Source organism: Cyclospora cayetanensis, unplaced genomic scaffold (genome assembly GCF_002999335.1).
Source record: "Cyclospora cayetanensis isolate NF1_C8 unplaced genomic scaffold, CcayRef3 CcayRef3_contig_71, whole genome shotgun sequence".
NCBI lineage: Eukaryota > Apicomplexa > Conoidasida > Eucoccidiorida > Eimeriidae > Cyclospora > Cyclospora cayetanensis.
The window spans coordinates 7,157-34,842 of NW_020312712.1; the positions used below are offsets into that span (position 1 = coordinate 7,157).

The 27,686-nt window shown below is 52.1% G+C and overlaps 4 protein-coding genes across 4 annotated transcripts; 1 reads left to right on the forward strand and 3 right to left on the reverse strand.

Annotated features, from left to right (window-relative positions):
* Positions 1 to 4,006: 4,006 nt before the first annotated feature.
* LOC34622402 lies at positions 4,007 to 9,156 on the reverse strand (the record flags this gene model as incomplete). Its single annotated transcript, XM_026335520.1, has 6 exons — positions 8,707 to 9,156; positions 8,245 to 8,541; positions 6,601 to 8,190; positions 5,771 to 6,002; positions 5,342 to 5,589; positions 4,007 to 4,636 (listed from the first exon to the last, which is right to left on the reverse strand). Coding segments are annotated over exons 1-6 (3,447 nt in total), but the record flags the coding sequence as incomplete, so codon positions are not given.
* Positions 9,157 to 15,349: 6,193 nt separating this feature from the next.
* LOC34622403 lies at positions 15,350 to 21,061 on the forward strand. The gene is made up of 9 exons (XM_026335521.1): positions 15,350 to 15,424; positions 15,663 to 16,067; positions 16,775 to 16,951; positions 17,150 to 17,270; positions 18,096 to 18,173; positions 18,346 to 18,387; positions 18,771 to 18,878; positions 20,629 to 20,655; positions 20,907 to 21,061. The coding sequence occupies exons 1-9, from the start codon at positions 15,350 to 15,352 to the stop codon at positions 21,059 to 21,061; spliced, it is 1,188 nt and encodes a 395-aa protein (XP_026191306.1).
* An 8-nt stretch (positions 21,062 to 21,069) lies between these two features.
* Positions 21,070 to 23,706, reverse strand: LOC34622404. Its single transcript, XM_026335522.1, has 6 exons — positions 23,527 to 23,706; positions 23,254 to 23,379; positions 22,893 to 23,056; positions 21,967 to 22,135; positions 21,393 to 21,770; positions 21,070 to 21,282 (listed from the first exon to the last, which is right to left on the reverse strand). The coding sequence occupies exons 1-6, from the start codon at positions 23,704 to 23,706 to the stop codon at positions 21,070 to 21,072; spliced, it is 1,230 nt and encodes a 409-aa protein (XP_026191307.1).
* Positions 23,707 to 24,915: 1,209 nt separating this feature from the next.
* Positions 24,916 to 27,591, reverse strand: LOC113146873. The gene is made up of 6 exons (XM_026335523.1): positions 27,385 to 27,591; positions 27,141 to 27,287; positions 26,786 to 26,899; positions 25,727 to 25,798; positions 25,524 to 25,624; positions 24,916 to 25,453 (listed from the first exon to the last, which is right to left on the reverse strand). The coding sequence occupies exons 1-6, from the start codon at positions 27,589 to 27,591 to the stop codon at positions 24,916 to 24,918; spliced, it is 1,179 nt and encodes a 392-aa protein (XP_026191308.1).
* Positions 27,592 to 27,686: the final 95 nt, after the last annotated feature.

Below are 27,686 nucleotides of genomic sequence, written 5' to 3' on the forward strand. Positions count from 1 at the left end.
CGCCCAACGTGTTGCAAATTTCGTCCCGCCTCCGATCCAATGTTGAATGCATTTGAAAGGGCCGCTGGACAATAGCGCAAAGGTTACTCATTTGCATAATACCAGAAGTATAGTCCTGCGCCCAAGCAGGGTTCCGAATGCCAATCAGTAGAGTGATACTCCATTATCCTCGCACGTTGAGCAGGCTTAGGTCATACTTAATGGCAATACTTTGCTGCGCATGGCTTGTGTAACAGTATGATTTCAATAGTCGTTTATATGCCAGAATTTCCAGCAAGTTGTGGGGCAGACGTTGTCTGTACAGTCCTGCGTAGTGTCTGTTTCCTGCAGAATTGACCAGAGAAGCCGTGCTTTTCAAGGAAAAACTGGTCCCGGGCTTGTTGGCTTTGGAGTGGCTATTTGAGACTCTGCAGTAACCGTCCGTGACAAGATTGGTATACAACCACTTAGTTTTAACTGCTGGGCACAGGTGGTGCAGGATAGTTCCGTATGTAGCTAATCTGCTCTAGCCCAGCCGCTGCAGGCCTCGTGTGCCCTTTGCTCTCCTCTTTTTATGCGACCCATCGTATTGCATGCACTCTCCTTTTCTGATTTCCCCACATTTTCCTGCTATCCGTTATATCTAATTTGGTGTTGATATGTCTCCGTCGCTGCGCCTCGTAAGCCTACCTGTTTCGTCGGTTTTAGATGCATGTTCTTCGCCAGTAGAGGCCATTCCTTCAATTTTACCGCTTCTTTCGCTTTGGCGGATTTACAGCTTTTGTAATCCCCTAGAAATGAACTTGCTTTTTTCACATTTCTTTCCCTAATCTGAAGTTCTGCGTGTGCCGCTAGATATCACTCCGCCTTGCGTCCTCTACACAACCGCTGCTTTTCCTTTTTCCGGAAGACTCGCGGCTAAGTGTCTCCTCTTTGATCTACCTGTGCCTCCAAGACAACAATCTACACAGACTGACTAGGCTCATTCGTCCGCCTACTGTCTAGAGTGCAAGAAAGGAAAATGAAAGAAACGGAAGAGGTAGGCCCACGTCGGTTTGCAATACCACTGCACCACCTTATGGTGGTGGAGTACCCGTGGCTCTGGCTGCCCAACGAACATGCTCTCTTCAATCAGACAGGCAGCAACTAAGCGTATCATCTCCCCCTGATATCCCCACGGTGCTGCTGTCGCTGCGGATGCTAATGCTATAGGGGATGCTGTTCTACCCACTGACGGCGGAGTTGCTGCATGCACCTTTGAACAACAAAAGCAAGCAGCGCTGCCAAGAGGCGCCGGTAATTTGGCACTGCAGGCAGGGCGCTGCAGCGGTGCGGGACAGCCCAGTTGTCTTTGAGGAGCAGAGAGCCAATGGTGTCGGAAGCCCATAGGAACCCTCACTAAACCTCAGCTGCTGATTTTGCTCGTTCCTGTACGAGAGCCCGCTGTGAATTTCGCCTTCAAGTTACTGCAGAGGAGTGTATTGCTGAGTTATGGACTAGTAGGACAGCACTGTGTTGTTGCTAGTACACAGCCGCTGCTGTTGTAAACAGATACTGCTGATGATGCCGAATAGTCTTCACACTATAAAGAAATGCTCAATTATGCAAAAGCTGCTACAGCTACATGTAATATTACGTGCATGCAATGTGCAACATTGGATACGTGCACGAGAAGCCACAGAAGCGCAAGTGGCCAAAGAGGACCAGCCGACCCCAGCTAGCCAAACAGCTAGCCAAAGAATATGTATGAAGCCCTACAAGAAGGCGAACAGGCTGCAGAAATTCGCTGGAAACAGTCAATCCCAGCCCGTATACGTTAGCGGTTGTCAGGTACTCCCTGATGCTGCAGCTCTTATTGATACTGCAGCAGCTGCTGTCATCGCATCCCCTGCGCAATCCCTGGTGGACACACCAGAGAGGCACAACGGCAAGTACTTGAGGTCCCGCCTCTCAGTCTTGTCCTTGCTGTGCCTCTGTCTTTCCTGCCCTCGTCTGACTCCTCCCACACAAACTCCTGCTAGAAGCACGTTGTAGCGATTCTCTCCCTAGGCCTAATCAAGAGACCTTACAGCTCTGCTGATGCTGCTACTTTTGTTTCCAGGTGCCGATACTCTTGTAGTCCGCACACTTGTTCCCTACTCCATTGCGATTAGGGGAGGCAGCAGCCGTATCGCTGCCGCCTTGATGCACTTTGCCCTCTGTGTTGGTTCCTGTCATTGCAAACGAAGCGGAGCTTGCTCGCTTCAAAGTCCCTCCACGGTACAGCGGCTACTGCGCGATGCTGTTGGCCACTGGAAAAAAGCCGCTATAGAGCTGCTCTTTGGACGGGACTGGTGCAGTGCTTACGGTCGTGCTATTAGCCCTGTTGGTATCGCTCCTCTTGCGAGCTCATTCAGTTCAGTATCGCCAGGCATTGCATGCGCTGCATTTGCATGCCGCCATCTTGTTGTTGCTCCCCCGTTGTAAAGAGCTCTTCAGGCGCCACATCTGGCAAGAACAGTGGTGGTTTTCTCTGCTCCTGTGGCTGTTGATGCTGTTGCCGCTGCCGCATAAACTGTTGTTGCTGCATTTCAGAATTCGAGATCTGCATCGGACGATGATACTGTTGGTGCTCCCAACCACGCAAAGGAGAGAGGCTAACGGGATCTGTCGATCCACGCAACCTGGCCCCATTCTGCTGCTGCAGCTGCTGCCGCAGCTGGTACTGCTGTTGCTGCAGGTGCTGTTGCTGCAGCTGCTGCTGCTGCAGCTGCTGTTGCTGCAGCTGCTGTTGATGCTCCCCCATAATCCTATGCATACTCTGGTGATATCTAGCTGGCTGTTGCTCCAGTTGAAGCTGCTGCTGAAGCAACAGAGCATTTTGTGGTTTCAGTTGCTGGTACTGCTGCTGAGGCGCAGTTTGCATGTCTTCCGGGCCCCACACCGCATGTGTATCTCCCTGCAGCACATTGCAGATAGCTGGTACTTTAGCGGCATGCGAGCCAGGTTGTCTCTCCCCGAATGGCAGTGCCAAAAACTCGGAAAGCCGCCGCTCAGCACACACACACGGGAAAGGCACGGCACGAACACGCGCTGAAACTGGTGCAGCTGAAGAGAAACACACCTGCTGTAGCGACAAGGCCTCGACCAGAGCACCTGGTGCCCAAAGATGTTGTGACTGGTGATGAGGGGGGGGCAATCTCCTCTTGAACTCCGGCAGTGGAGCTGAGGAGGCCAAGCCAGGAAGCAAGCAGCCATGCTCGCCGTAAATAGCACTTCGAGGTGGCTGCTGCCGTTGCGGCTCATGCTGCTGCTGCAGCTGCTGCCGTTGCTGCTCATGCTGCTGCTGCAGCTGCTGCCGGTCGCTGTGCTCTTGCTGCGGCTCACTAGACTCAAGGACCATTGATGCTGGTACACTGTGTGCAAAAGGAGTCAAGTGGCGATGTTGCCAGTCGTAGCCAGGTGGCAGTGATACACCAGACCCTGCTGCAGCCAGAGCCTCCACCTCCATAGCTCCTTGAATTTGCTGCCGTTGCTGCTGATGCTGTTGCAATTTTCGCAGGTTTTGCAAGTGCTGCGTTTGTTGCTGTTGTTGCGTTTGGTGGTGCACTGGGCGCACATCCATCCACACTCCTTGAGCCAGATGTAGCAAATCAGTCCCTGCTTCACTTCCTTGCAGCTGCTGTTGTTGTGGACATAGGAACTGCTCCTCAGCTGTCGAAGTGCCAGAAAAAAGCAGCAGCTGATCTTGCTGCTGCAGTTGTGGCCTTGCTGTGGGTCTTTGCTTCTGCAGCTGCTGCGAAGGAGCACGTCCTCCCATAGAAACAGCAGTAGCGTCGAGAACGGAGCTTGCCTCAGTGTTTCCTGCAGACGCTGTGTTGACTGCAGCTGTACGTAAGGAAAGCTCGCGCTCGTCCACTGGCCCCTGATATCCAGTCGATGCGGCTAGCTGTAAGGATATCTTGGGCTGCTGCTGCGCCACTTGTTGCTGCGCTAGTTGCTGCTGCGCCACTTGTTGCTGCGCTAGTTGCTGCTGCGCCACTTGTTGCTGCGCTAGTTGCTGCTGCGCCACTCGAGCCAGCTGCCCCTTCCTCTGCTGATGTCTGCTTGTGCGCACGGTTTTTGATGCCGATTGCTGCTGGATCGCCCGGGAGCTCTGCTTTGGATCCTGCCCGTCGCCATACAGCCGAGATTGCTGTTGCTGATGTTGCAACTCGGAGGACGGATCCAAACCGAGCAAACTCATCTGCTGCAGCACAGCCTGCTGACGGGCATCCGTCTTCGGCTGCGCAGCCTCCAGCTGAGCGTTGCTCGCAACCTCCTGGTCGCCTCCAGCAGCAGCTGTACCCGAAGCGACAGAATCCGAATCCTCTTCGGCAGCCTCCACTGCTGGCTGCGTTCGCGGTTCTCCGTTCACCCACAGTGGAACGCCCAAGCGACCAAGAGACTCCAAAAGGTAGGCTCTTTTTGCGAGTGGCTTGCGCTCAATGTGCGCAATAACGCACGTTTCGGTGAGCTTCTTTTGCTGGTCTCGAGCAGACGAGACTCCGCTGCGGAGATGCGCCTCCCAAACATCCGGAAGCAGCTGCGGGGCTATGCAGTGGCGACAGAGGACTCCGGAGGGTGTCTGGAGAATAGGCCTTGTGCCAATACTGTAGCGACGGAAGCGGGGATCGATCTGCACAAATGGCAGCCAGCCACACGGCAATTTCCGCAAGACAGATCTACAGCCAGCACGGCGGGTGGATGAGGGCAAAGTAGTGTATGTGTATGTGTGTGTGTATGTGTGTGTGTGTTTGTGTGTGTGTGTGTTTGTGTGTGTGTGTTTGTGTGTGTGTGTCTGTGTGTATGTGTTTGTGTGTGTGTGTCTGTGTGTATGTGTTTGTGTATGTGTGTATGTGTGTGTGTGTTTGTGTGTATGCGTGTTTGTATGTGTGTATGTTTCGGTGTTTGTGTATGTGTGTATGTGTGTGTATGTGTGTATGTGTGCATGTGCGTGTGTGTGTTTGTGTGTATGTGTGTTTGTGTGTGTTTGTGTATGTGTGTATGTGTGTGTGTGTGTATGTGTGTATGTGTGTGTGTGTGTTTGTGTATGTGTGTATGTGTATGTGTGTGTGTATGTGTATGTGTGTGTATGTGTGTATATGTGTTTGTGTATGTGTGTATGTGTGTGTGTGTTTGTTTGTGTGTATGTGTGTATGTGTGTTTGTGTGCATGATTTAAAACAATTTTATGACCCAGTTTTGGGTCCTCTCGCCCCTAGCATTCCAATAGGGGCAAGAGGGTTTCCCTGCAGGAAAATCATTCGCTCTTGAAAATTGCCTGCCTCCCATGTCTACAGTAGGGAGATGGAGCATTCAAGGAAGTGTGTTCAGTCGAGTACCTCGCAGGTCATGCCGTGTATTGCCCTCGTGGTGACGAGACGGATCTCACTGGTGCAGATTCCCTCAACAGCGCATCCAGCAAAGTCTTTCACTGGCCTATCCAGCGGTCTGGTCTCGAATGCGCGAATAGTGAGATCCAGACAGCCACTACTATTGCTGCTGCCACTGTTACTGCTGGAGGGGTCTGTCGCGTCCGAGGTGGAGGGGGTGCCCACGACAGAATAACGCCATATGTTGTTCTTCTTCCCTGAGAGACGCGCAGACGCACGAGTAGCTCCACACCTTTTGAGGCATTCTATCGTAGCAGTGAAGGTCAGGCGGGGCTTTAGGGGTCTTGCCCCCGTTGGAGCGCCTGTGCTGCTACAGTATTCTGCTTTTTACGGTGAGAGGCGGCACGAAGAGCAGAACTAAGCGGCATATACACTGACCCTGTGTAGCCTGCTGTTGTGCTGTGCCCTTCTGTCTCCTGCAGCAGGATGTCTTTCCCTGGGATGTGCCTGTTGCACTACCGCTGGATGGAGTTGCGCCTTCTCCCGTTCTCGATCTCTTGCCGTCCGCTTGTTGCTGCTGCTGGCCGTACGATCTCAGGAGTCCCTCGACGTAAGTCTCAAGATTGCGCAAGAATGCTTGGAGCTTTTCGAACTTCCTGCGTTCCTCCTCCTGCAAAAAAGGGTGTAGACACACAACTGGTGGCACTCTGGCCAGCGTCGGAGCCACAAGAAGAAAACGGAAAGACGCCCTTTCTCAGTAGTGCTCAAAACTTCGATACTCCGTCAGAGGCATTAAGGGCCCAGGGGCTTGAGGCACCGCAGGACATGATTGAGGGACTGTCGTGTCTTAAATGCATGCACGCTGGTGCATCTAGAGCATCAGCCGAGGCAACAAGAGCGTAGATACACATAGGTTTCAGGAGGTGCTGGACTGCGAAACCGCGTGCGAGGGGCAGGCAAAGGCAAGGAGGCGGCAAATATACTAAAAAATAACATCACCTTGGAGGGGACTGGCACGTCTTAAAGCCATGAATAAGATGCCCCTTGAAAGGTCGTATATACATACAGCATTAGAAAAGGAGCTGCTACGTCGGTTGTGGTGCAGAGCCAGGACAGGTAGAAAGGCCACGTGTATGAGCTATGCAAACAGTCAAGGGGGAATCTCTCGGCGCATACAAACAGCAGTTGCCACACCTAGCACATATACGTCGCCGGCTAAACATCAGCGCACTTAAGTTCAGGTTTAAGTAAGTTGTGTATCCACGTACCCCTTCAACTGAGCAGCTGACGGTGAGAACTTTTCCTCCGAATCTGCCTGGAGCATTTCTTTCCTGAAGGCCCCAGCACCGAAGTTTTAGTGGCTGCTGCAGTTGAGGCAGCAGCTCCTCTCCCAGTGTGTTGAAAGCGGCAGCAACAAGTGGGACTAAAATGGAGGGGACATAAATGATCGCCAGTTCCATCTGTAGCGACGCCGCGAAAGTATCACAGATGCCTCCAGCATGGGAGAACAGCATGTGGGCCGCTGGATGCAGGGAAGGCGAGAAGATATAATAACTCTTTTTAACTCCTAAGCTCTGGCTGCTGTTGTTGTTGCCGCCGTTATTGCTCGTCGGAGCAAAAGGTGCAGCCGCTGCCCCAGGACCTCCAGAGCCAAACTTAAGGATGCGGCCAAAGGGGAAATTCAGAGGCAGCGTTATCAGCAGAGATGTGAGATGGGAGCGATCCCACGCTCGATCCCAGCCCCCCACCAGGGGTGGCAGGCATGGAGGAATGCGTGGTAGTAACAGCGACATCCGTTTAGCTCCAGCTCCACCTGAAACTAATTTGAGAGGCTCGTTGAGGCCTTTGCACAGACAGTCCTTCTGTTGCTGCTGTTGTTGCTGCTGAATCATTGAGCCATCTGGACTTTGTGAGCAGCAAGCGCCGCCATTCTCTCGTTCCAACTGCTGCCCTAGCAAGAGCAGCTGCTGTAGCTGCTGCTGCTGCTGCTGCTGTACCTGTTGTAGTTGCTGCTTATTGACGGGGTCCAGCTGCTGCTGCGACATAGAATGTAGGTGATGCTTCAGGTGTTTTTGCTGGGACGCTAGCTCCCTGTAAAAAGTCATCCGCTCTTGCTGTCGCAGATCCTGGCACTGTTGCCTCTGTTCATCAGTCATGGCCGAGGGTGAGAACGGTGCCGCTAGCTGAACCTCAATAGGGCAAGGCATTTGGTATGGCTGCTGTTGCTGATGTTGTTGCAGTTCGCTTGAAGGCCAAAAGGGGAGCCTCACCGTCGTTCCTGCAGGCGCACGCGCCGTCGCCGTCTCTTCTTCTGGCGCTCCTACGGTGGCTGACTGACTATTTAGCAAAGGCAGGTCTGCTAGCATATCAAGCCTTCCTGCAGCCGATGTTCCCTCAGCAGCCTTTCCATACAGCGAGCCAACTCCTCCTACTCCAGGTGCCCCTGTTGCGAGTGACTCTGTCTTGCAGCCAAGCCCTCCAGGAGACGTTCCAGCAGACTCCTTGCTGCTATTAGCAACAGACGCGGCCACAGATGCAGCAGACGCGACAGTCGAGAAGGAGTCGTCAAGACTTGTGGGCTCCCCCAAATTACTGCTAAGAGACAAACTGTTGTCCAGGCAAGAGCTAAGTAAGGCGTCTTCTGTCCAGCACATGCGTCCATCCGGTGTACGTACACCGGGAGTTGCTACTACGAGGGCTGCCGTGGTCGCAGATTCTGCTGAGGAGCTCAAACGAGTCACGAAGGCCTCATCCGGTAGACTTGTTGACCTACAAGCATCCTCGTTGCTGTTGCTGGTGCTCAAGTTCGAAGAAAAGTCAATCTGTGTCTCGGCACTTGGCACTTGCACCAAGGCACTCTGGCATTTTGGAAGCCTCCGGGAAGCTGTGCCGCCAGCGGCTGCTGCTGCTGCCTCGCCCTGCTGCTGCTCTGCGCCAATCATCTCCTCCAAAAAAAAGTCCGCGCCGTGCTGTGGCGGTAGATACGGCATTGCCTGCTGAGAATTTGCATGCACGTAAGCTGTCGCTTTTGTGCCTTCCTTCGTGGAAGCTGCTGTGGCTATAGCAAGTGCTGCCGCCTCGAAGCCCAGTTCACCTTGAGGTGTCTGTGGAGCTGCCGTTGATCCCTGTGATGTAGGGGAATAGGCATGCGGCAAGCCGGAGAGAAACGCCAGAGCGCAGGGGCCATCCGCTGCTATTGCTGATGCAGGTGATATTGCACCAGCAGAGGCTGCTGCAGAGGCCTCTGGAGAGTCCCAAGTATGGATGTTCAACTTCGCCTGTACATACACACCGACGTTCAGAGCGAAAAATCCTTAGCACAAAAAACAACTCGGTTTGAGCTGGGACTGCTCTTGCCGCTGATGTTTACTTACAAGATGTGGTGGCGAAGCTTGGGGGCTATGCCTCTCAGAAGGGGAAGACAGCAAGAGCCGCAATTGCTGTAACTTGAGCTGTTGCAACTGCAGTGGCTGCAGCGGGGGTAACTGCTGCTGCTGCCGAGGTGGTGGTAGTGGACCATCCTCATCAGCCGCGTGCCGCCCCTCGAGTTTCTCTTCTACTGTAAGCGGCGTAGGTGGAGGAGCGGGAGGTGTATGCAGCAGCACCATGTGCCGCTGATTCTGGAGGTGCACTTGCACCTGCTGATCCCTGCTCTCCCCCGTCGTTGCTAATGCGGCTGTGTCGTCCTCTTGCGCAGAAGACCCCTGAATTTGCTTTACCGCCTCACCCAAGAGGTGAGGAGGATACAAAACGTCCCAGGATTTTCCGGTGATGAGGGGTGTGCCTCCAGCAAGAGCTGCCGCCGCAGCTTCGTCTTTGGGCATTTCCGAGTGTATGTACACCGCCGCACTTAGTTGATGTGTAAAAAGCTCCGTACGCGAGTTGTTCCCTTTCGTTTGAAGGCAGATGCAATTGAACTAAGAGCATACATGTACATGCAATCTCTTAATCCAGCACATATATGGTAACTTTGCTATCCGACACAGATAAAGGGGTTGTGCGTACTCGTCTAGAATGCTGTAGAATACCCGTCTGGACTTATTATACATATATATACACATACATATATATGGTATAGGCCCATGTGGGTGTTGTTATGTACACTCAGGTACTTGCATGAGCCATCCACCCTCGTCTGTTCCTCCAGAAGAGCAACTTGCTGCTGATCTAGTCGCTGCTGTTGCTGCTGCTGCGCTTGCTGCAGCCGCTGCAGCTGCTGCCACAGACGGCGGCAAAGATGCTTACAATTAGATATCAGGTGCTTCACGGAGTCAAAGATGCAAGAGGGAAGCAAAGGGGCGCCACCCGGCTGTACTGTGGACGGTGGTGGTGCTGCTGCTCACGCTCCTTGTTTGATACTGCAATGAATAAGAACCAATAATGTGCTGCTACTGATGCAGCAGAAGATGCTCGTAAATTAGATAAACAGCTACTACATGTACAAACTTCGCGAATATCAGGGCGGGTACTCCGGTATCGGTCGTCCGTACGCCTTTGCCGTCTCTGCCCCGCTTCACCGAGCATGTACAAAAAACACAGGGGTGCTCCTGCTGCTGCAGCCGCTTCTCCTGTCTTCTGCTGATTATATGGCATTAAGCTAGAAAACACAGCGAAGGAAGAAGAACAGTGAAGGGAAAGGCGCAAGGAAACTGGAGGATCGGTGGGCCCGTGCAGGGAGCCTCTGACGGGGTGCGCAGCCAGGGAAAGGCGGAATAAAGGTTTTAGGGTTTGATACTTATGGTTGAAGATCTTGAAAGCGTTCTGGGTTTTTTTCCAGACCCAACAGTGGGCTAGATTCTCCAAGAAAGACACGCAAGCCAGCAGCAATCTTCACCTCCCCCTTCAAGACGCACTCCAACCCTGCCCGTACGAATCGGGATGTGGAGCTTATAGTGCTTCTAGGGCGAGGCTTTATCTGCTAGACGACTGGAGGCTATAAACCTCCCTCTTAGTTATTGGCGAGACAACTAGGAGACAAAAAGGGAGGGGCGCAGCAGCAGCAACCCGAGACAGGAGCAGCACGGAACGTGCTCGTGTTGAAGGTCTGCTGCGGCAAGACACGTTCGGGTGTATGTACACCCGAGCTAAAGCAGCTGCAGACCCCAAATGAAGTAAAAGTAAAACAAAGTGAGTTACGGTAGGAGAGAGGGGGACAAAGCACCACGGCAAGCACAATTTGGGGGGCGGGTGTGTGCTGCTGCGGCTGCTGTCTCCAGCAGTGGCTGCCGCGGCAGCAAATGTACAAAACGAGATGTAATGAGCCAGTAATAAGCGGAACTCGATATCACTAGGCTCTTAATTAGTCGGGATCGCATACTCTATCAGAAAATAACCTGTGTGCTCCCTTAGTACTTTACTGGTATCTTTGGGGTCCCTTTTCCGCCTTCATCTGTAGTGCTCTCCCTGTTTTGGATGAGTAGGGCAATTGTGCTCTCTCAAAGCCTTCGAAAGTTGTGCTCATGCTTTGTCTGTAGATCTTACTCGGTTTATCTGCTCGAGTAGAAGTTGATCCCCAAATAATTTGTTCGTCAAGAGATACTCCTGCACGAACGCTCGCTCGTCTTAACGGGCAAAAGGAGCTCTCCATGGCCCACTGCCATCTGCAACTTGGAGCAATTTAAGCAACATCACCTTTTCAAAAGTGCTTTCTTGCTACTATTTGCTTATCCGACCCTCCTGAACCGACTGCTTCAGTCAGAGAACCCAAACTCAGTTGCTGCAAGGGTGTATTAAATACCAGGGTATCTGGGGCCTTCTGTTCTGGCTCTCTGCTCTATAGCAGCAGGCCCTTCTACTCGGGAATAAAATAAATGTCAAAAGATACGAACTCTAGTGCAATGATGCTTCCAGATGTTCGTGTGCCCGGAGTGCCATACAGGTCGCAACAAGCTCGAGTGCGGCAGACTGATCCACATTTGAGCACTTTTTGCTGCAATAAATATATTCATCTATGGGTTGGTGAACGGCTGAGTAATTTTCTTGGCTCTTCATTTACCGTACTTATCGAAGAATACCGTTTCCTAGATGAAAGAGCTCGCAATGGTGTATGCGCGTGTGCTAGATGCCATATGTATCTGGCTGGGGTTGCTTGGAGTGCTTAGAAGATCCAGCTGCGCGAACCCTAGGCCTCCTTTTTAACCCAAGTCAGAAGCTTTGATGAGCGTAAGCAGGAAGAAATAAGACTTTGAAAAACACTCAATTACTTTCTATGCAAGTTTTTGTATTCACGAGTTAAGTATCTGCCTGCGGAGATCTTAAATGATGCGCTGCACTCTACGTGTCGCATAATATTCAGGAATTCTAGGTCTAATACAAGCTGAAAGCTTATAATGGATCTTTGCAAAATACGTGAAGGCAAGCTTTCTCTCAGCTACGGCTTAGCCTAATACAAATCCATCACCGGAGGAAGCATCTCTTCCTTGAATCGAGCATCATAACGTTTTGTTTCATGAGAAGCACACCTGCCCACCACGGAGAAGATGAGGTCCCGCAAGTTGCCTTCGGAAAATTCGACGTTATTTTCTGAGATAGTAGTGGAGTGGCTCGCAGAAACCCACTTTTCCACGGTACATGCCGAGCCCTCACCGTAAATGTCGTATGCCATACTGCTTTGCATTAAGTTGATCAAAGCACTGTTAGTAAGTTCACTACTGGGATTCACACAATATTAGGAACTCACGGCTTTGCCACACGAGGATTAGATCGTTTCTGTGCAACTTTAGGTAGACTGGATACATGCCTCCCCTTCAGCAAGAAGGTGAATAAAGGCTTCGTTTATTTATGCCTATGCGGAAGTTTTGCCTTGGCCCTTACCGCTTCTTGCATGCGAGAGATTGGAAGTTAGTGTCACCTTTACGTCACATGGCATAAGTAACTCGTCTAGTTTAAGTTTTTATGGTTCGCTTAGTCACTCATCCACTTTTAAACCACCAAAATTTGAGCTCTACTATGACCTTTCACGCGGTTCGTTATGAGAACGGGCTGTCTCCCTATTTGAAACTCAAAGCTCCACGTCTGCCCTTATTTGAATACAAACAGATCACACGTCCAGCTTCCAGACTTGTCCCGAAGAGTCTGCACATCCGCCCTTGTGTAACGAAACTCCCGAAGGATCCGGTAGGACCAAGCTGCATGATTGCTGAAAGACTTCGAAAGTGCAGGCCAACTTAAAATACTTCCCATCAAGCAGCACATCTAGAAAATTTTACTAGAAATTGCTTGGCAATTCTCACTCGCATTCTGGATCTTGAAAATGTGTCGTACCGAGCTGTTGCTACTCAGGGAATAACCGACTTTACCTCCGACTACAGTAGATAGTTTCAGGTGACTAGCGCCTGGAGCCATAGTACGGAGCCTTACTTTCCCTCAGCTTATCATAGACTTTGTTCAGGTCCAAATCCTCGATAAAATTGAGGGTGAAAGGACAGTGAATCAGCAAAGGTGGTCAGCAATGAGATAAATCGGTTATCTATTTGGGAATCTCCTGACCAAGTGATAAGGATCTATGGATGCAGTTACATGGAGTGAAATGCGTTGGATCCACCTAAATATCTGGATCCAGCTTGCTCATGGTACTACTTTACCAAGATAAACCTACATATAAGGACGTGTGGGCAACCAAGGCCTTCAGCCAGTGACTCGTCCACTTAATTGGCACTGGCTGCGTTTGTGCGGTTACGCGGCGAATGCGATTGCTGTCGTGCTCACAGAACTTGTACCGTAAACCGCCAGGCCCCACACAGCCAAGCAGCGAATCGCAGAGCAACTCCTGGATAGGGTGTCAATGTGCTTCGCTGTAGGGTTCCTCCGAGTCATAAAAAGCCCAAGACTACACTGTCAACTGTCCACGGGCTGATCAAAGCAGGGCATGTCCATACATGATGTGCTCACTTTACTATCAAGTTCGAACTCCCGTTTGATAAAAGTGCGTCCGATCACATGCGCTTCCATTATTACTCTATCAGGTCTTAGGATCTGGCCATTTTCCTTCATTTCCTTTTGTAGGTCTTTAAGTGCTCAGCATTGAGCTCAAATTACTTTATCAGTCTCAGACCAAAGAACAAGAGTAGAGCGTTAAAAGTGGAGTTACGTATAATTAGTGCCATCGTGGTCGTAGTACAAAGAAGGAATGCTTTTCAGTATTTCAGCCCATAGTATGCATCGAATTAGGGCTCTCGCTTAGAACAGCAATATCCTCACTTGGAATCAGGTCAATGTGAGTCGCGCTGATTACCAGATTTCATGATAATTAGGAGCTTTCCATTTCAAGTAACTCTGCCTGTTTCGAAGCCATGATATCTCTTAAATGGCATATTATCCTGTTTCAATGATCCAGCTTCCTCCGGCCAAAGCCCTAAATGCAGCTTTGCTCTGCAGAATTGAGGCATATTGGATAAGTTGGGGAAGTTCTATGGGCATTATTGGGTAGAGAGCAGGGGTTTTTCAAGACCCTGAAGCTATAATCAACCTTGTTTTTTGTCAACTAGCAGTACAGTGTACGCGCCTGGTGAGCGTCATATGTCATATAAGCAACGCTGGTCAACGGCAATTATTCCAGTATGCCCTTCGAGGAGCTTCACCTTGGGGCATCTGATGGCATGTTTCGAAGAAGAATTTGCTTGTTCTTTGACAGCTAAAAGCGTTGAGTGGACGATACTTGTTCATGCGCTTTGGTTGCCAGTATTAAAGCCTATGTCTCGCAGAACGACTAGCATGTATGACAACCAATGATTAGCTCTACGAAGTACGGTTGTTGGGCCACGGTGTGGAGCCGGAATGGCCAAGGTGGTTTTCTAATGCGTCCTTGTCCTCAGAAGTGGCAGCATCCTTGAACTGTATCCTCGAGGCCATGCAAGTGGAGCTAGAGGCAAGCCGCCTGTAACGACCAAAAAAAACAGATCACAGCTTCACAGAGAGTAGTGCTCGAGAACGACTTTCCTTAGTGCCAGGACTCACATACACTAGAGCGCCAAACCCAAACTCTGGAGTCTCCTCAAGTCTTGATACCAGAGGAAAGCCTCCAATGGGCAAAGCGACCCCAGGTCACTTTTCTATGGCTATGCTATGTCCAGTGAAAGCTCCCCTCAGTGTTGAGGCGATGCTTGAATCGAGTTGCAGAGAGGTAGCATTAGTGCCTAAAGCTATAATCCATATTGCCACGGGAGTCCCTTACGACAAACTGTGGAGCGTGCAGATTACAGCCTTTTGACGTATAAGGCCCTATTTCCAGACCACTTCCATTAAATACCAGTTCTTAAAACTATATGGTAGCAGCTAAGCCCACACGCTACCATAATCCTGGAAGGAGGGCACTACAGAGGCAGCGGTCCGTCGGCAGCTAGGTGTAGTAGGCCTAATGAAATTCATGAAGGCAGACTATAGCTTCCTGAGCGAAAAAACCTAAAGAAGAGATCCTAAGTAGCCACCACTGGTCTGGAAATTGTACACACTTCAGCATTTTTTCTACAGATAGAACAAGCCCTATACCCCTAGGCCAGCTGCCTAGCGGCTGCCTCGCGTCGGAGCGTGAGCACAGAGGGATCCTAGGGGACCTAGGGGCTCCCAATGAAAAAGTGAATGAGAAATAAGACTAGTGCCTCGAGTTTGTGCCAATTCAGTGACTGCTACTGTCTGCCAGGCCTTTTATCTCCAGCCTGAACGGCCCACTCTCCCCGGTCGTTGGGCGGTTGGTCATGTTGCCTTGTTGCTTCTGCGGCTGGACAGACACTTCTCACCCAGTAACACGTATATGAACACCGTACTGAAACTCAAGCGCTGCAGAAGATACTAATTTTCCTTCCTGTGCCGCTCCGTGTTGGGCAGCCTCAACAAGGTCTGCTATTGCTGCTGCGGTTGCTGCTGCCCCCCGCATGGAAACATCAGCCGTAATCTCTGCCTCTTCTGGGCTTGTGACTTCTGGCTGGAAAGGTGCCCCCACCCCTTTGGTGTTCCCACAGCAGCGGCTGCTGTTGCTGCTGCCTCGGCAGCAGCAACAGCAGTAGCACTTGAGACGGGGCAATGTCGGGGGCAGAAGAGTCCCCTGAGAGTACACCGCGATCCGATACAGCATCCCCCCGAGATGCAACTGCAGAGGCAGAAGCTTCTCCTGAGCCTGCAGTGAGCTGCAGCACCAGCTGATTTTCCCCAGCCGACTCCCGCAGACGTACTTTCTCCCACTGCTGAGTCTGGCCATCAGCGCAGCCCAGAAGGAGGCAGTGCTTCCGTTTTCTTCGTTTCAGCTGATAATGCTGCGGGTGGTCAGACAGACATCAGACGCAGCAACAGACACGCGCCATACGGCAGTTTGTTTTATATTTGCGTTTGCGTGCAGAGTTCTCCCTGGTGGACCTTTGGACTTGTTTCCGCAGTCGCTGCTGCGGCAGCGGGCACAGAGAGTGTGAACGCAGGTTTCTCTGCAGAAGAGGAGGCGGGTGAGGCCGCCACAGCAGCGTCAGTAAATGATGCAGGGAAGGACGGAAATGGGGACGGCAGAACCCGTGTGCGCTTCCATCCAGCCGCAACGGAAGGGGGGAAGGGGCCTGCCAGGAGGCAGAGGGAGCAAGAGGATACCGTAGCGAATATGGGGTTTGTAGAGCTGGTGGAAAACTTGCTGCTCAGCCATGATAGTAGCAACAGGAGGGGCTACAGGAGCAGCAGCATCGGCAGCATTGCCACCGAAGTCAGCGAAGCTGACAGCGATGTGGACTCTGTCAGCCGGCCTATGCCAGAGGAAGAGGTAGAACTAAAAGCCTTAAACCCCAGTCACCGGCATGAGTGCCACACATAGACACAGAGACACACAGATTCATGCACACACACACACATTTAACAAAAAAGTCCAAAATCGCTGAATTTAGGCGTATGTTCAAGAGCTGTGGATCCGCTTGGATGTTCCGAGACCCCAGGGCTGTTTTTTAGAAGCTCTGGAGTGAAGGCACTCTCTGATGCGCTACGCCGCTGCTGAATTTTTTCTGCGTCTTTCACTGTCATTCTGTCTCATTCAAGCCTTGTCTGGGCTTGTGGTTCAAGTTCCTGCACCTCGCACCGCTTCGTTTTGTCCTTGCTAACACTTGTTCATCTCTATGGGATCGTCTTGTTTACCAGTCTGCCAGTATCAAGTAGTAATGCTGGGGTGTGGGGGGGAGCGAGAGGGCTTTATGCTGGTGCCCGTGGATGCAGTGTATAGGCTGCCTTAGCGTGAGGCTTCTGCATACTTGGCAGCACGCAACGGCCCACACTTGTAGCAGCATTGGAGGTTGATCAGCCTGTCGATCCGCTGCCTCAACATTTTTTGAGCATTACACAGGGTACCGGCAGCTGCTTGGTGAATCTGTATTTCTCTTGGCTATTTATCCATGCGCTTAGTTGTGTTACGCATGCATGCATGCATACGGGGAAACGCCTTTTGCGCTTATGCGCTGTGACGGTGTCTCTAATGTACAGGGAGGCTCGGAGGAAGGGGGCTGGGAGTGGGACGCGGAGGAGATCGCTTCTTTCGCCTCTCAGATCCATGAAAAGATGCGACAGCAGTTGGAACAGGAGGCTGCATTCATGGACATCGCGCTGAAAAGCGGCTTCGCCGTTATGAAGGGCGCCCTTGCTATAGAGGATGACACCAAGGTACCTTCCAAACCTGTTGCACACGTTGAGCGCTCCGTTCACTTTCGCCACAACCCCTACCGTAATTGCAACGCCAAAGCCGCGAGCCCTGTGCCATTTCCAGCGCGACGCACCCGCATGCAGGCGGATGGCTTTTGACATTCAATTCGATCGCTTGCACCAGTGCTTTTTTGCTTGGGCGTTGTTCGCTGCGGCTAGATGCTGATCCGCGAAGGCCGCCTTGCGGGTCTGGGGCTGACTCCCTTAGACGATGACACGCACACGCATCTCAACAGGATAGACTTGAGCATGCTCCTCACCCTTACACCGGACAACTACGGTGAGAGCGGCTGAAGCCACTGCAGCAGGGCATAACTTTGGCTCTTTTCCAGCACGCTAGGGCTTTCTGGGGAAAGTGCTGGACACATGGTGCTCTCTGTAATGCTTAAAGACTGAAAAAGGCTCATCTGGAGGGTTCTCGGATTCTTTTGTCCCTTTTTGCTGTCTTCGTCTTTCCGTAGCTCTGTTTTCAGAGCCCTGTAGTTGCGCCTCCTCTATCTCTGCTACGCTGTCGCAGCGCCTCGCTTTCTTTCCTCTTGCCTTCTCGTGTGCAAGTGGCGTGACTCGACACCTGTCTCTTCCTGGCTATCTATTCGCTGCCTCTCTTCCTGATAACCTTTTCCGGTCTCGTGCGTACGCTTTGTGCCCTTCTTTCTCGAAAAATTCAGGGCCCCACAGGACTTTTGTGCCGGCCCCCTTTTTTCCCCCAGCTTATCGTGGGGCAGCCTTCTCTCGGTGGCATGCATCGTTTGCCGCTGAGCTTCTTGTCTCTCTTGTGCTGGGAGGGCTATATATGCGTGAACGCTATTCTTCTGTTTCCCGGTTTGCCTCGCTCTCAGTTCCCTCTAGACAACTTTTCTTTCCGCCTCTCTGCCTGCTTGTCTTTGTCACTCTGTCTCTCTTCACGTCAAGGAAATGGTTGCTGACTTCTCCGCATGGCATAGGCTGCCATCAGGGTCTACATCTTGTCTTGTTCCAGGTTTTGCAGTGCTGTGCATATCAGAAAAGGCGTCGCGTGTTCGTCCTTCCTGCCGACAGCGTTGCACTCTTAATAACGCTTTTTAGGGCTGTGGTTTGTTTCTGTCTCCTTTTCCCCTGCTTGTAGAGCGTTGGCAGCATTCCTTGTGCTCGGCGGCCCCCCAGCCAGTGCTGAGCGTCCGCTCCACACACCGCCCCTCCAACAGTAAGCGCTAAGCCTTCCTAAGCCCTCCTCAGCGGCGTGTTTTCCAGTTCCGCTACCCGCAGCCCTAGCCTGTTTTCAGTAAGCCCATCTGTACGATTGGCAACTTGGTATATGCTTGGCGGTTCCGCCCCTGTATCTAGACCCGAGGGTGCAGGCTGTGTTTGTGTTTCAGCCCGTCGCCTTTTGGGCACCAGTGGCATATCAGATCAATTGAGTAGGCATCCTTTAATAGCATAGTATTGAAAGCTCCGCTCCACGTCCTGAGGGGGAATACGACCTAGATTCTTATTGACTGTATCACACTCTACGACTCGAAACCTTAAACTGCTTTACCCCCTTCTGTGTTGTAAGGCCTTAGCACCTGTACAGCCGTCGAAAAGAAAGCTTTCACAGCACGCACAAAACCCTACAACTTTTCAGAGCATCGCGAGTTCTCGTCCTGCTCCTTGAAAAAAATTCTGTGGCACTCACAAGGCCTCAGTAGCGCTCTGCACACTCATCTTGATATATATATATATATGGCAAATTCAAAAACCGGGATTTAGGCACTTGTATGCTAGGTCGAATCTCGATTGTCCTTCACGGCGTGCGATTCAGGGTCTCCACTGTTTAAGATGCACCGAGAGCTGGCGCTGTTGGGCAGTACGAGTAGCGAAGACTCAGTCTCCGAGTCGGAGAGTGAACACAGCAGAACCAGTAAAAATGATGATAGCCAATCTGGCTCTGCGGCAGCAGCCAGTGTCAAGGCGCCACCAGGACAAAGTCTCGATTCACCGGGAGCAGGAGTCCGGAGCGGCCCGCCCCTTCCAGTGGGAGTTCCTCGCTTGCAGCTGGGTTCTCAAAGCTAGACAGGCCAGTTTGATATTCCTTCGCTCAGTCGATGATGTTCATTAGTTGACAAACTCTCAATGCACAGCTAGAAAGTAAGAGCCCTACTGCCTGATTTTTCCGTTTAACGTGAGGCGACACGCTCAGCATTCTCCTCCAGCAACGCCTCCCTGGTTGCACTCCTCCTGTTGAACTCCGGAGCCAGTTCCAGTATGCCTCTGAAATTTGTCATCAGAGTGCCGTGAGCTGTGGAAAATGGGTGAGGACTGCTTGCCCCCCCGCGCACGCGCAACGTGCGCCAGCCGTGGCTGTCCACAAACCTGTTTAGCACAAGAAGAGGGCCTACTTCAGCGAGGAGTAGGGCTCCTCACGAACTTGCACTTCTTTCTTGACATACAGAGCGCCTTAAAGCAGACCTCCTCGTCTTAGCTCTTTAGAGATGAACTTGAGTGTAGACGAGGCACGGCAACGAGGGTTTCACGCGCTGTCAATGCAGTGTGGACGCCGCAAATGCACTCAAGGCAGCACTACTTTCGCCTAGATTTGCTTTGAAGCAAGGGGCATTAGGGGATACCTAGAGGCCTGCTACATCAAGAGCAGACAAAAGATTGCTACAGGGCTCCCAAAGAGTAGGTTTCAGATTTGTGGGGCACTGCCTCAGGATGGGCTCCTGTCTCCCAGTCAAACAGGCGAAGTGGCACAGCAGTAGCAGCGTTTCAAGGCATAAAGCAGAGCATATTCAGAACAGCGGATGAAGGTACATTACATGGCCCAGACCGGAAGGGCTCAGCAATCATGCCACAGTAGCGCGACTCCTCTAATGCAGAAGCACCCACCAGCCTACAGCACTAAGCCTTCCAGCAATGGCTTCCTCTCAGCAGCGTGTATGGCATATTGAAAATTCATATCCGTGGACGCTGCCAGCGGTCCATAGCGCAATGGATGGCTAGCAGTATAGGCGTTCATCCGCAATCGTGGAGCGATACAGGAAGGCACGGATGGGAACTTCCAAGGTGCAACAGCTGCAGTGATGACTGCAGGCGCAGAAGCGGCTGCGGCTCCTCAGCGTTTCCCCAATACCATAGAGCAACAGCAACAACGCGGGGAAACGTTCAGTGGGGGCCAGGATCGCGTTTGTACAGTCGTTCAGCCATCAGTGATGTCCTTCTATGGGCAGCTTCGACACATTGATATCTAGGGTGGTAAGCAGAAATCGATCGGAGCTATGCCCATACTACAGAAGTGGGGCAGCTCAAAACTAAAAGTATAGAGCATACCGTTGTCCATCACACCCCCAGCGTATAGGTCAGTCTTCACACGGGGTTAGCTCATGACGCAAAAATTAAAAGCCGATATGGACCAATACACACGGGCCCCAAGCAATCGAAATTGTTTGTACGTGAATTTGGGTTTAAGCTGGCTGTTACCAAGTATACTCATTTATGCGTATTTTGACAAGCCCAGTGAAGGTAAAGTTCAGGGTTTTAAAGGCTTCGAGTTCGATCAACTGGTTACAGGTCTTAGCGATCCCCCAGAGGTTGCACTATAAGAGGACTGCCGGCCCTCCATATTGTTGCTTTTGCTCCCGACTCTGCTAATACTGTTCGTACCAGCAGTCGTACCATTTGTAAAAGTAGTAGTAGTAGCAGTACTACTACTACTACTATTACTACTACTACTACTACTACTACTACTACTACTACTACTACTACTACTACTAGCTCGACTGTTGCTACCGCATGCACTGAGTGTTGTGCTGTATGAGTGTGCTGCAGCAGTAGTGGCTTCTTCTGTCTCAGGATTAAACAGAGGGAGGCACGGCAAGCTACGGACGCCCCCGCTGCTACCCGTGACTTGCTGCTGCTGCTTCTGATCGTGCACACGACACTGTTCCCTGGGTGATAGAATTCTATCTCTATGACTCTGCGGCTGCGGCTGCAGCAGAGGAATGTGCTCGCCAACAGCCGGACAAATTGGGGGAAGTAGTGCTTTCCGCGCGCGGGGCAACGAAGGCAACCACAGCTGCTGCTGTTGTTGCTGCAGTTCCTCGTCCAGTATAGTTGGGGTCTCATTTTCTTGTGGCTGCTGCACATGCAATGCCATCGCCGCCTGCTGGTGCTCCTGTGTCATAATCTGGTGCGCCTTTACTTGCTGCTGCTGAGACATAGAAAGGTCGGGCAACAAGGCCTCTACATTCTCGCCCGCAGCTACTGTAGAGGCCGCCAGTGGAAACGTGAGCGTGTCGTTTTCCTGGATCTGCGGTACTTGTGGGGGCGTGCCGCTATCGTCTTTAATGATGGGCACAACTAGAGACTCCATGGGTTGTGACAAGGTCTTCTCGAGTTTTGTCCACGAGACATCATCACGACTTGACGAGGGTGACATGTGGACTTGGAAGCGCTCCCTGTCTACGGAAGCCCCTCTCTTCACATTGGCGCCTTTGTAGTTTGGTTCCAAGCGTCTTGTGGGAGCCGCACTGGCTTGATTCATCTCGGTAGCCGTGCTGGATTCCTTGCTGACACGAAAAGGCGGCAAGGGAGCCTCTTTTGCCCCGTCACTTCTACAGTTTCGCCGGGGATTATGGGAGGTCTCCTGCTTTTCTGGTATTTCCCCCTCTTTGATGCGTGCGGCCTGTGGCTTCTTGTCTCCAGGCTTGTCCCCTTCCACAAAAATCAGGAGGTTTCTAGCCGCCATTTCCTTCAAGATGATGCTGTCGAGCCACTGTTGCTCCTCCGCATGCAAACCGTAGGAACGGCAGAAAGATCGTACCTGCACAGACCCCGAGCCAAACACCTCTATTTGCGACGTTGGGCGTTCATGGCCTCACCTGGATAAGTGTAGCTGAATGCGAATTCATATGCAATCGATTTTTGCACGCCGCCTGGTCGAGGCCGTGGATTCAAGAATTCGAGTGTGGGAGTTAGTGTTCAACCTAAAGAAAAGGCTCTGGGCTAAGGCCATTTACTGCTTCTCTGGGATTTTCCCCCTCTCGAATGGAAATCCGGCTGTGGCGACCCTTTTGAATTTCGACGGATACTCCAAATACCTCAGGGGCTAACCGCAAGGCGTAGCGTCCTTCTGAGAAGCTAAAGGCCCCTGCGTGCTTCAGAAGTGGAGGTGCGGGTTCCACCGATCTAAAAAGGCAAATACAATAAGCAGCTACTTCATAGCCACACACTCCCATTTTTTTGGCAGAGATCACCTGGCTCAATCAGTAACAGACAGCAGACTAAGCAAAGTCCATAGTAGCCAGTTTGTGGTATGCCCTGTCTGGCGCTGACGTTTCGTCTACCTGTTTTGGTAAAACTGGAACAGACGTGCCCTGTCTGCAGCTCCCTTCCGAAGGCGTTCGATGGCGGCTGTAAAGCCTAGAGGGCGAGGGCCTTCCGTTCTGGAGCTCCTGGAAAGACAGGCCACAGAGCCCAGTGTGACCTATGAGGAGAGAGCAACAGCACTTGCGCTAAAGAACGCCAACGGAGGAAGCGGAGTATGATTCAGTGGCTCCCACGAGGCAGTCAAAGCGTGGCCCCACAAAATTACTACGCATAGCTCTACAAAGGTGCCTACTAAGATGCCCACATATCAGGAAAGAGAGAGCCTCAAGCTGTGAGTGAAAGGAAACAGTTGCATGGGCTTCTTTCGACATATGCGGACAAGGATATATGCGTGTGCGTCATCGTTCGTATAGACTCACACACGTTCGTGCAGTTATCTAATTCCACATGCATCGGTATAAATGCACAGACACGTTCAGCTGTATTTAGAAAGGCACAAAATATTCTTAAAATGTTGCTGCTCACATAGATGTAGGCATGTGTTTGCAATCCAGGCAGAGCCAAAAAAAGCGAGCAAGAGGGAAACAGGCAGAGTTGTTTTCATGGGGAAACACACCTCTTTAACTTATGGGTGAGCGCCAGGTTTGGCCTGAAGGTACACTCCCTAAGGGCCTCCTTCTGCTGCTGGTGCTGCCGCTGCTCGTGCTGCTGTTGTTGACGTTGCTGTTGGTGCTCCGCCAATGCATATAGCTGCAGGTGTCGTGAAACTCCGCTGTTTTTCTGTGCCCCAGACACTCCACATTAGTGCGCGTCATTTAGGCATTAGGAGAAGCGGCGGATGCAGAGTTTTCCCCGAACGAGGGCGAGTTCCTCTTTAAACAGGTGTGCCGAGATCTGAGCACTAAGGGCATCCCCGTTTCGCCTTAGCTGGGCGTCCATAACACTGCATCCCTGCATCGCCATTCAGTGATTCTCACTTTAAAAGCCTCTTTGCGGCAAGCGCTAGGTGGCTTCCTTGTGCCCCTGAGAGGGGCTTCAGCAGCTCCGCATTCATCATGAGAAACAGAACTTTCCCGTGGTTGCACTTCGTGATGCTGCATGAGCTCCTTGCGAGCCTGCCACTGGCACCCTGTGTACGGACCATACAGACTAAACTTAAGAGCGATGCAGTTTCGGCTGAGCGCGTCGGAAAGCCCTTATCTTCTATCCTTGCATCCCAAGCTCCCATATCTTGTGCTACGGTGGAGCACTTCCTCTGCAAGACATTTAACTCCTGCTGTCCTAGCCTGTAATTCACTGTACTCAACTCCACCCTTCAGGGTACCGAACGCGTATGCCTTACCGCGTTCATTAATCACCTCCTTAGCTGCTGCAGAGGTGCAATGAGCCGCAGGCAGCGTGATCAGCTGCTCTGACGCGTCTGAAAGCATTAAGGCTGACGTTGACGGCTCAGCACTAGCACCCGACACTGAAGGTTGCCTGTTTCTACGGGGACTGATGTGGTAAGCCGTGTGACAAGGGAATGTTTCTCGCTGTGTAGGACTCTCTCAAAGAGAATATCAAGTGGATTCTCTACCCTAAATTCTCACGCAGGCGGTTGTGACGGAAGAAGCAGCTTCTTTGTCTGTTAAGTAGCAATGGCAAGAAGCCACGATGTAGGCTCTGAAGCTCAGCGTATACGTGCTGAGCCTCCTGCACGCGCAAGCTTAGTAGCGACCTTAAACAAGTAACTCTTTGCCTCAATCAACGTAGGAAACCCAATGAGTACCATTAAGTCAATTAGACAGGAGTAGCAGCAACCAGCTGACCCTAGCAGCAGTGGCCCCCTTGACAGTGGCAGCAGCAGCGAGGCAAAGAGAACGAGCAACCGTTGCGACAGCAGTGATATCAGCAACAGTATTGCGCACTTGCTGAAACTGAGCGTCTTTTAATGCGGCTGTGACTTGACTAACATCGCCTCGACGGTCAACAATGCCCAGCCGCTCAAGTTCTTTTGCTGCCGCAGCAATCTGGGGGCACCAGTTACTACAGCTGCGATTGCTGTTACGGCTGCATTGGCCATTGCAGCAAAAACTGGTGCTACGGCTGTGATCGCTTCTGCATTCGGAGAGAATTTCAGCCAGAAACTGAAAGAGGCGCCCTCTGTGGACCTTCCCTGAGCCCTCCGGATCTAGCAGACCGCACAGTCTTTCCGCCAAGCGCTGCAGCCCATGCACTCCACACTCGTATGGCTAATAGCACAGCCATAGACCGTACACCCAGCGCAACGTATGATTTGAAAGCTAGCAGTAAGGGTCTAGACATCCTTACTAGTTCCCTGATGCCTCCCTCTTCCGAGTTTATCTGCTTCTTGGCCCTGAGAAGCGGATCGCGGTGTGGCTGTTGCTGTACTTGTATCTGGTGCCGAAAGATTCCTAGCATCTGCAAGCAGTCTGGAAGAAGAGAAGCTGGGAGGAATTCATCCTCGGGTGCTTGCGGCTGAAGGGAGGTGTATGCCTGCCTGCGAGCACGTCACAACGCGTGCGGTGCAGGGACTGGGGCGAGGTGCTCTTTAACATGCAAATGAGTGGCAGTGGCGGTATTGTTCACAAAAGACCTCAAGGATCTAGGCATAACAGAGATGAGACAAAGTCCAGCATTTACTTTATTGCCTTAAAAAGGCGTTGATTAAAGATACGAAGGGATGCCGCTGTTAGTTTAGAACTGCTGCTCAGGCGCTGCTGCTGCTCCTGCAGCATAGTCAGCTGTTGCTGTTGCTTTTCACGCCGTATCAGCGCATCTTCGTATAGCATTTGCGAAATGAGACGCCCGCTTGAAGTGCCACTGCTGCTGCTGGAAGGAGCGCTGCAGGCTGCCTTTTGCTGCAGCAGCTGCTGCCGCCGCAACAAGGTCTTTTGTTCTTGCTTCTTCCGCTTTGCCTCAAGACCATTGTAATATAGCCTCAAATGAACGCTATTACAGTTTCCTGCTGCCGCTGATTCTGCTACTGGTCTCACTGCGGCGGCAGCAGCAGCAAGGATCTGTGACTCGGCGGAGATACGAGGCCTGAAGGGGTAACTGCCCTCATATTCCTCGGCAGCAGTATTGCCAGCACAAGACCTAGTGTGCCATGGTGCCTCATGCAGGGATGAAGCTCTATCTCCCTCTGCGTACATGAGGCGCAATTGCCTTTGTAGTCTACAGCGTATACAATACGACTGAGGCCTGAGGCCCAAACTCTACATCCTAGGTCCTGGGTTAGAATTGCAAGGTAGCTAGAGAGACACCTCGAGGCTTTTCAGCAGCGACATCTAGCATCGCTGTTCCTGCATAGCCTCTCTGCCTTTGTCGGTAGCTAGCTGTAGCTAGCTGGGGAGAATGCCCTGCACCAAGGGAGCATCGAAGGCATAAAGTGTTATTTTGGAAGCCGAGTCAGTAAGTTGCCGATGCTTCGCGTGTTTGGAGTGTGGCCTGTTTCAAATATTGGTCTAAAAAGCATAAAGCTGAGGCCCTGACTCTCCAGGATTGATTGCTCTGAAATCCCTGCACTGCGTTCTTAGATCTTTGTACTCCTACTGGACCACGGGACGAGCGCCAAGAAAGCACTTACAAGGTACGAAGTCTCAAATCTACCTTGACGCCCTCTTTCCTACGACTTCATGTGAAAAAGCCTTTGTCCAGTAGTGGTTACAGTCACCGGCGTTCAGGGTACAGCGTTTCTCTGACACGTATGGAGGTCACGAAACCGTTGCATCTTCAGCAGCGCTGCCCAAATTGGGGAAGAAGTCTTGGAGGTATATCAGCTGCAGATGCATTCACTGACGCCCAGATGCGCCGACTGGGACTTAAATACAGCCCCAGCAGGGCCCTCTTGCGGGGGCCCGGGGCCCCTCCACGAGGGCCCCCTGTTTGTGTGTCTTCGATAGGGCCAGTTGATTGAGGCCATAGGCGTGCACAAGGTATTAGCGGCGTATATATATGTATCTTTGTATCTTAAATAATAAATAGGAATGGAAAATAGCAGGGAAAAGAGGTCTCTATTGCCCAACAAATATCACGTCATGCCATTGGGCCCTACCAGGCCCCGGATACGCAATGGGCACAGTCAGCGTTCCGTTCTTTGCTTCCCACTCTCTCCCCGTGAAATAATAATAACGCTGCTAAGAGAGCTATTTTTGCGCGGTTTTTAAGTAGAAGCACGAAGGTTGGGGTTGGGGGAGTCAAGGCAGGCGGGTCGAAACTTCGATGGCGGCTGCGTAGCCTTGCGTGGCGGCTGCTGTCACGAAGATGCACGGAAAGCTCCGGCAGCTGTTACTGCCTACCAGGACGCCTTGGCAGGTGCAAAAGACATTAGCCCTGGGTACTCGTGCGGCTGCACATAGGAGGCCCCCCAAGCTACCGCACTGCCAAAATGATAGAAACTCCTGCAGGAGGAGCGAGGATGACAGCAGCGTACACCCTATGGCTCGCAAGCCAGAACGGCTCGGATTCATTGCTGTTCCAGAAGCCTCAGATCCAGGCATCTCATACAGCAGAACTACCAGCAGCAGCGTGGCAAACCGAGGCCAAGGAGGCAGATCGCACAAGGGCAGCAGTAACCCCAGGAGATGCATGATTGAGACCAACCGCAATGACAGCAGCAGCCTAGAGTTTTCGAAAGGCGAAAACTCGCAAGAGTCACCCTCGACCCCAGCCACTAAGAATCTCTCCGCAGCCATACGGCCTCCGCGAGTGCAGCGAAAAAGGGACAGAACTCCTTGCAGCAGGGAGGAGCTGCTGGAGTCGCTTCCCTTCCTGTCACCTCCGCAGATATGTCAGGCTGTACTACACCTCTCGCGCCCTCCCAGCCAGAGCAGCATCGAGCGTGCAGCAGATGCAGCAGCGCTGGGCAAAGTCGCAGAGCACTGTGCGCCCCTTTTACACCTGTGGCCTCTCCGCGATGTCGCCATGATCGGAACAAGTCTGGCAATGCACTACTCCCAGAAGCATGAAGCACACCCCTCGCCGTGTCAGGAGCAGCAGCAGCATGGGCCTGTCGTGAAGTTCTTGCACAAGGTGGGGCTGCATGCGGTGCAGCACGTCGAGCACCACGATCCACGCGATCTGCTCAGGCTGCTACCGCTTCTTGCTGCTGTGCCTCCCCCCGAGGATGTGACGGAAGCTGCGACACCAATAGCGGCGCAGCCAGCACCTCCGAAGGAGTCTACGAACGTCGGTACACCGCATTTGCTGGCTGCCCTGCTGCCCTCGCTTGCCTCTGCCGCAGCAGCAGAGAGTCTGAGTGGACCTGCTGCAGTTGCAGTGGCCTTTGCTGCAGCACACGCCAAGCCGTACATGTTGGCTCCGACTGCCCTTGAAGCCCTCGCGCAGCGCATCCGCTGGTGCTGGAAACACCACCAACCCCCCCCCTCTCCGCAGCGGAAACGGTGGC